The 8,903-nt window shown below is 38.1% G+C and overlaps 1 protein-coding gene across 1 annotated transcript; it reads right to left on the bottom strand.

Moving 5' to 3' along the window:
• Positions 1-7,245: 7,245 nt before the first annotated feature.
• Positions 7,246-8,232, bottom strand: LOC127669311 (olfactory receptor 10A2-like). The gene has a single exon (XM_052163140.1). It carries the CDS (start codon positions 8,209-8,211, stop codon positions 7,246-7,248), a length of 966 nt encoding a protein of 321 aa, XP_052019100.1. The 5' UTR covers positions 8,212-8,232.
• Positions 8,233-8,903: the final 671 nt, after the last annotated feature.

The following is an 8,903-nucleotide window of genomic DNA, read 5'->3' as shown; positions in this document are numbered from 1 at the left end:
TCTTTTAACTTTCCTTCACCCAACAGCTGACAGAAACAAATGTTGCAATCCACAACCAACATTAGCTGGAGATTGGGAAATCTTTTGGAAGAGAGAGGGGGAGGAATTGAGGCCTGGATGAGATTAGGAACTCCACAGGAAGACCAATAGAGTCAACTAACCTTGACATTTAGCAGTTCCCAGAGACTGAACCACAAACCAGAGAGTGAACATGGACTGGACCTAAGCCCCATGACATATGTAACAAATGTGTAGCTTTGTCTTTATGGGAGTTCCCCAAGAATGAGTGTTACTTTCCCTGAATCTGTTGCCTGTCTGTGGACTCTGTTCCCTAAATAGGACTCACCTCAGTGAGAGAGGTTCCACTAAGTGTTGTAGTTACTGAAGTGCCAGGAGGAAGAGGGCATTATGATACCCAGAGGGTAGGAAGTGGGGGAGAACTTTATTAGGGGGTACTAGGAGAAGAGGGAGCATTGATATTGGGATATAAATTGAGTTAATAACTAAACAAACACATTTTAAAAAGACAGAGATAATCCATCTAAAGACAAGTTTTGGGATGGTCTCCACTCCAGTTGTTCAGGACCCACATGAAGACAAAGTTTCACATCTGCTACATAGGTGATGGGAGGCCCAGGTCCAACCTATTTATGTTCTTTGATTGGTGGTTCAGTCTCTGAGAGCCCCAGTAGTCAAGGTTAGTTCTCTGTGGTCCTCCTGTGGAACTTCTATCCCCTTAAAGGCCACAATCCTTTTCTTTCTGCTCTTCCATAAGTGTCCTAAGCTCCATCCATGATTTGGCTGTGAGTGTCTGCATCTGACTGACTTAGCTGCTGAGTAGAGCCTCTCATAGGGAAGCGATGCTACATTCCTGTCTGCAAGCTTAACAGAGTGTCATTAATAGTGTCAGGGATTGGTGCTTGTCCATGGGATGGGTTTCAAGGTGGGCTGGTTACAGGTTGGCCATTCCTTAAGTCTCTGTTCCATCCCCTGTTCCTGAATTTCTTGTTGGCAGGATAAATTTTGGGTCAAGTGGTGTCCCTATCATTCCATTAGGGTCCCTGCCTGGCTACAGGTGGTGGCCTCTTCAGGTTCTATATAATCAATGCTGTGAATCACAGCTAAGGAAATTCCCATTTATTCTTGGGCATCTTCCTTATCCCAGGTCTCTGTTTCTTCCTGGATATGTTCCCTACCTCCCCACCCCTCTCTATCTAGGCTGCCTTGTCTGGCCTCAGTAGCAGAGGATGTGATTAGCATCACAGAGACTTGATATGCAAGGTGGGCTCCAACCTACACAGAGGAGAAGATGGTGGGGGAATGTTGGGAACCAGAGAGCTTGGCTCAACACCCCCAGCTGAGCTTTTTGTACAGGTTTCTTGAGAGCAAAACATCCCATGGCTTAGCTTGATTCCTGCCTTCCTGCCCGGTGTGGTATGGACTTCCCAGGTGCCTGACCTATGACTATAATTTTTTTTTCTTGTTCCCTTCCCTGGCCTCTAGTATATATATTGCTGGTCTCTCAGTAAAGCTTTGGCATTCTCCTTGCAGAATGACCCATGTCTGTGTTTTTTGTTAATCCCCCAGGCCTACGCCTGATACTCGGTACCATGGCAGCGCAGGCGCTGTCAAATGGAGGTCCCACTGAGATCGGGAAAAAGAGGAGCACCTGACAGGATCATTTCAAGAAAAACCGGCCGGCGAAAGGAAGAGGAACGTATTGGGGAATATATGTTGCAAGAAACAAAGTAAAAGTGACTTCAGGATGGCGTCATGGAGATAACAAGTTCTACCTTAAAATTGGTGGATCAACTGGTGGTTCTGCTTAGGTAACAGGTATTGGGTTCAAGGTTAAAACAGCTAGGGTGTGATAGCAAATTGGGATGGTGAATTTTATTAGGCAAATTGTCAGCAGTCTAAAACTGCATCAGGCAAGAGGAATGGGACATAAAATAAAATAAAATAAAATAATAAAATAAAATAGTAAAATAAAATAAAATAAAATAGTAAAATAAAATAAAATAATAAAATAGTAAAATAAAATAAAATAATAAAATAGTAAAATAAAATAAAATAATAAAATAGTAAAATAAAATAAAACAAAATAGTAAAAAACAAAATAGTAAAAAACAAGAAAACAGATTTTAGAAACATGGAAGAGAAAGAGAGAGAAGGAAAATGGATTCAAAACTCTCTTGGAGACAAGGGGAAACATGGAGACGTCCTGTTTCCTATATGGACCCTACTGGAGATATTATTAGTACTGGTTACAAGTGCTCTTTCCTCTCTATGTATTGTCTTTGGTGCACCAATTTGTCCACGTGTGTCTGTCCTTGTTTCGTTGTTTGAATGATTGTCCTATGTTTCATGTTGAAAATAAAAAATGGTAAAAACTTTATTTTATGTTGAAAAGAAAAATTGGTAAAAGCTTTATCTACTGGAGGTCCATCTCTTGATCCAGTCTCAGTTTACACAGCAGAGGCTGATTTAAGCTGCCCTGCATTTAGCTAGGAGTCAAGCACAGCTAGAGAAAAGCTGCTTTTTAAAGGGCCAGCAGCTTCTCAAGTTCTAGGGCAAGTAGGCTGATGGTTATTTCTCCTATTGGGTACAAAGTGCTTTTTCTCTTGAAATTGCAGCTAGAAAAAAAAGGTTGGTTTAAATTTATAAGATTTGTGTAGTTGCTTCATTTTTGTTTCTGAATGGTCTTAAAGATATAAGTACAGTGGCCCCTTTCTAAGGAGAAAATGGAGGCAGCTCATCACCTAGTACAAGAACAACTTAAGGTAGAACAATATTACCTTAAATCTTACATTAGAGAATAGTTTATGCTAGATAGAACTTAATTTCTTGACTCCTGTCTTGTGCTTTGCAATGATTCCTTGAATACTAAACCATGTGTTTTAGTCCAATTCTTCTGTAGTTTGAAAAGTCTGTAATGAACAGAAAGAAGACAAGAAGAAATTGAATTGTTCTAGCAGATTGTGTGTACTGACAAACTACTGAGAGTATGAAGATGCTGCTGTGGTTGAAGAGTTTCTGGAATTGTGTCTATGCCTCTAAGTAATGAAGGGAGATTCCCTGTCACCATGTATTACCATCAGAGAGACTTTGGCATTATTGCCACCCCTGATTAAAAAAGGTCTGGGTCTATGGCACTGGGGTTTTTCACTTGTGGAGCTGCCACATTGGGATTGTTCCTGCTAAACTGTATGCACAAACAACAAAACCAGTCCAGAGCAGTAATTGAACAAGTGCTTAGGCACAGGATAATACATCTGCTCAAATTTGGCTCAGCCTGTTGTGAGAATAGTTAGTCTATGATGGGCAACTCCTTTGCAGTCCACACCAACCTAAGACAGAGGCTCTGGGACTGGCAGAGATTCCCAGAGATGGATAATGGGAGTTGAATGGAAGGTGTCCTAAGACAGCTGCTATTCATTCTTAAAAAATAAAAAAGGGGGAGTTGTTGGGAACCAGAGAGCTTGGCTCAACACCCTCAGCTGAGCTTTTTGCACAGGTTTCTTGAGAGCAAAACATCCCATGGCTTAGCTTGATTCCTGCCTTCCTGCCCGGTGTGGTATGGACTTCCCAGGTGCCTGACCTATGACTATAATTGTTTTTTCCTGTTCCCTTCCCTGGCCTCTAGTATATATATTGCTGGTCTCTCAGTAAAGCTTTGGCATTCTCCTTGCAGAATGACCCGTGTCTGTGTGTTTTGTTAATCCCCCAGGCCTATGCCCGATACTTGGTACCGTGGCAGTGCAGGCGCTGTCAGGGGAAGGATTTGGGAGGGGTGAGCTTGAGGGGGGGGCAGTCTGTAAAGCGAATTAAATAAATACTAAATTAATATCAACATAAATCTACGTGAAGGTAAGAAGCAGTTGTGTGTGTTTAATATTATCATATTAGAGAAAAAGTTTGTCTATGCAGAAGACCGGTCAGCTTAAGCACTATATTTATAAAAATAGCATTTACTGGAGATGAAGAAATGGTTCAGTGATTAAGAGCACTGTCTGTTCTTCCAGAGAAGCTGGGACCAATTCACAACTCCCATGTGACAGCTCATAACTGGTTGCAATTTCAGTCTCAGGGGATCTGACTCCCCCTTCAGCCTCCTGGGCACTAGGCATATATGTGGTACACAGATATACATGCAACTAAAACACTCATACATATTAAACAAAACTATAAAAATAAAATGACAGTACTTGGTCCATATAATTTGATTTACATTAATATTTAAAATGATTATCACAGTCAAATAAACATTTATTGTTCTTTAATGCAATCAAATACATGAAAAGTGATATCACCACAAAATATATCTAATATCACTTAAAATCTATCTAAAATGCAGTATATGTACAAATTAATAAACATTAATATATTCACATATTGCTTAAAAATAATACTTTCCACATACTTCTTAAGGTTTTATAAATATTGTAGCTTGTGCTTAGTTTGTTGTTGCTTTGTACACATGTCCTTTTGCAGGTATTACCCAATAAACTCATACAGAATACACTACAGGAGCTCAGGGTCTGTTCTGTTGGCTCTCTTTAGTTGAATATAGGCAGGTTCCTATTTGGTTTTGTTCTTATCTGATCATTTTTCCTTATGTATGTTTCAAGGATAGTTTTGCTCTTACAGTGTTTTATGTTTTTTATATGCATATGAGTTCTCTTGGGAAGAATCCTGCATTAAATTTCTTGTTTATAACATGCAATGGTATGTTGGGTAAGAAGGGATTCTAGTTTTAACAATATTTTATTTTTGAAGATAATTTTTGAAGCTATTTTCTGATACCAGCACTATCACTGTTGTAGGTTTTCCAATTGGCCAAATGAACAAACTATTCAGGGACAAAGCATGCCTTGCCATTTCACTATGTTATTTGGTCTCTTTGAAGGAAGAAATCGAGAGAAGGGAATGTAGGAAGGGGTACTCTGTAAGGGGAGTTAGGAAGGGGCACAGCATTTGGCACATAAGTAAATTAATAAACTATATAAGTAAATAAACAAATATAAAAATAAAAAAGCAGAAATCAAACTGTACAGGAAAGTCAGATTTAATTAATAGGAAATAGTACTAATGTTCTACATCTTACCCCAATTCCTGAATTTTGTATTCTATCATCTAATGACTAATTATCAAAATCAGGAAATTGAAAAAAAGTACATTACAAGTCCCATGTTATGTTGGCCTAATTATGACAGCAGGGTTTCTAGTACTGTACATCTTCTATTCCAGTATCCAATCCAGAAATCCAGTTGACATTTAATTATTATATATCCTAATTTATTCTAGTCTGTTATAGTTCATTAGCATTTTTATCTTCTGTGACCACACCTTTAAAGAGAAATAATTACCAATTTTGCTAGACTGTCACTGAATTTGGATTCATCAAGTGATTCTCTTTTTTTATATTGAGGTTGTAACTATTTGGCAAGTACTAAAGAGTGTTTCCTGCTTTGCTTATTTCAGTTCAAAATTAGGGGGATGTTCTGTATCTTAAACTACTGGAGCAATTAAATTATTTTAAACTATTTTCCTTTTGTATTTACAAATATTTTAAAGTATTTTTCTTTTGTAATTCCTTTAAAAGTAATAGAAGTCATAAGAGAAGTACTTAGAGACTATAGAAATATTCTGTGTCTCTTCAAAACATTAGGCACTGTATTCAGCATCTCAGTGAATTTTCCCCAACACTTTGGCCTTAAAGGTCTTGACTATGTGTAATTAGGCTCAGAACAATGCTTCTCAGGAGTAGATAATTATTGTCCTTCCATTTAGGTGAATCCTGCCTACAACAGTACTGCAGTTTTAGTGTAATGGAATTTTTTATTATTTCTTTAAAACTTACTGCACACTTAATTGAAATTTTATCTTCCCTTCATTATACACATATTCAAGATTATAATTTTATTTTGTGCTTTACAATAACTTCTACCATTAATTATGCTCAAAGTGCTTCAACTTTAGCCATTAAAAACTATTCCAAGTTGGCTCCTGTGTGTTTTCAGCTTGTTGCATGTACTTCATGATTTTGATGGTTTGTTGTCTTATTTTTGAAATGACCATACTACTCCAAGGAACTCTGTTTTTTTTTTTTCATGGAATGACAACCCGAATCCCATTATCTGATGCTAGCTGACCTTTTATATTAGCCTTCCATCACTTGTAAACCCACTTCAATTACTCTAATGCGCGTGCACGTGTGTGTGTGTGTTTATCATTAACTATGATGTTGAGAATCACCTGGCTGGAGTTCTTTTCTCCTACCCTGCTAGAAATCATATATTGGGGGTGGGAACTACAACTGTAGCCACAATTTTAGGCCCTGGGTGCTCAAAGCCTTGAGTGTGGACTGATCTAATGGTACACAGAGCAGAAGTAACAAATCACTGCCCTGAGAACTACTTAGCTCTTCCAGTTCAATGCAATGGGTTTACATGTGTTGAGGAATATGGAATTGTCACATAATGAGCTGAGATCACTTAGAAGTAATTTGTCAGAAGATCTCCAAATGTATGTTGATTCATCTGCATATACATAAACTTATAAGTTTTATAAAAATCTTGCAAATATATACCAATAAATATTTGTTTGCCTTTGTTTCTTCTCCTGTAATATCACTAATATTTCCTTTGAAATCATACATCTTAGAAAATACTGATAATTAATTCTCATACTTTTTCTTTAATGGATTGTAGCATGTAGTTACAAAAGTTGACATTTTACATTATTGGAATGTTTAAATATTCTGCAAATATAATCCACAAAAGATCTATGTAATTCTACATTACATGTGTATATAATTACATCTGAAGAATTTAATGACTTTTATGAGAAGAAATACCCTGCCTTATAAAACTATTAAGGTGTTAAGTAACCATGTTTTGAGAACCTGTGCAGAGTGCAGAGTTAACAGGCATATCAGGGGCTCAACAATAGCTAAGAATGGATACAGAAAAATTTTAAGACTCCTGATAAATTAGCATGTGATTTTCAACTCTGCCCAGATGAAAATGTTTGAGTACTGGACTAACCTACTAAAGTTATTTAGCAGCAACCATACTTTTTTAATTGCATTATTTCCAATTAAAAATAGTGTCAAGTACAGAGAATACTCTAAAACAAAGTTCTGTTTCTAAAAGATTGTTTTAAGACAGCCAGGAAGATCACAGTGGTTTTCTTTGTTTACTTTGACAGACTGTGCACTTGTTCAGGAGCACTTTAGAATCCTCAGTTACTTATTGTCAGAACTTTCTTCAGGCCCAGAGTTCTTCTCAGTGCTCCCTTTACTTCCTTGTTCCTTAAGCTATAGATGATGGGGTTCAGCATGGATGTCACTGCTGTATAGAAGAGGGCCAAGAGTTTATCAATTTCTGGTGAGTGGCTAGATTTGGGCCTCAAATAGTTAATAGATCCTGAGCCATAAAAGAGTGTGACTACAAGTAGGTGGGAGGAACATGTGGAGAGAGCTTTATGGCGCCCTTCAGGGGAAGGCATCACCAGCACTACAACCAGAATTCTGACATAGGAATAAATGATAAGTAAAAATGGACTAGATATACAGAGGATTGCCACCACAAAAATGGCAGCCTCATTTTGGGATGTATCTCCACAGACAAGTGCCAGGACAGGTGGAAGGTCACAGAAGAAGTGATCTATCTCACAGGGTCCACAGAAGTTCAAGGAAAAAATAAAATTGGTTTGTCCTAACCCGACAATGCAACCTGTTCCCCATGAAACAATTGCCAAATGGGCACATACACCACGACTCATTTGGGTAGCATAGTGGAGTGGGGAGCATATGGCCATGCATCGGTCCAAGGCCATGGCTGCCAATAGGAAGCACTCAGTTATACCAAAAAGTGTGAAGAAAAACATCTGTGTGGCACATCCCTCCCGAGAGATCCCTCGTACCTCACTTACAAGGCTCTGCAGCATCTTGGGTATGACAGAGCAAGTGTAGCCAATTTCCAGGAGAGACAAGTTGGCCAGAAAGAAGTACATGGGGGTGTGTAGGACTGGACTGGTGCAGATGGCAAGTGTTATGAGTGCATTTCCTGTCAGTGATACTAAGAACATGAGGAGAATGAGGGTGAACAGGAGGAAGCATTCTCCAGGGACCTCAGAGAACTTGGCAAATGCAAAGTGTTTGACAGACAAACCGTTCTCTTGCCACAGAGAGCAGTTGACACTCATCTGGAAGACAGAACAGTAAGTCATTAGAAGGTTTCTTGCAGATGAGGGAAATTTATCCTTGTAATACTTTTAGATCCTCAGTTACATCAGAGACAGAATCTTTAACTGCAGTCATAAAATCAAAACTTAGAAATGATTTATCCTCACAGATTTTCACATCTAATACTTTCTCTCTTCACATTAGTTGATATTCCAAAGTGTACTGAGCATTGAGCAAAGTGTAAAAATATTTACAGAAGATGATGGAAACTTATAGTCCTGGCACTGATGAAGCTCAGGCAGAAGACTTACCATGGGTATAAGTTCAGCTCACGTGTTGTGTAAGCTATCATTCAAATAAAAGAAAAGGAAAAGTATTAATTGTATCTCAATTCTTTACACATTTTTTCTCATTAACTAGTTATCAATGTTACACAGAAAAATTCATGAACTCACAGTCATCTCTATGATTTCCTGTTGTCTCATATACAGTCACTTCAACCATTCTCTGTGTGTATTGGGCCCAGATTATTCTGTGATTGCTATTTCTAGTATTCATATCCATGCATTAAAAGTATTGTTTCCCCCAGACTCATAGTTTTTGAAGGGAAAGTAAAAGCAAATAACAATTCAATAAATGATTACTGTTTTTAGTGAATAGTAAAGACATGGCACATACTGATGTCTGGGCAGTAATGAAATGGTCAGAGAAG

Source organism: Apodemus sylvaticus, chromosome 19, assembly GCF_947179515.1.
Source record: "Apodemus sylvaticus chromosome 19, mApoSyl1.1, whole genome shotgun sequence".
NCBI lineage: Eukaryota > Metazoa > Chordata > Mammalia > Rodentia > Muridae > Apodemus > Apodemus sylvaticus.
Note: the sequence above shows the minus strand (reverse complement) of the source record. Positions and strands in the feature narration are given on the sequence as shown.

Coding starts and splice junctions, on each gene's coding strand:
- LOC127669311 (XM_052163140.1), bottom strand. CDS start 8,211: ATGAGTGTCAACTGCTCTCTGTGGCAAGAGAACGGTTTGTCTGTCAAA.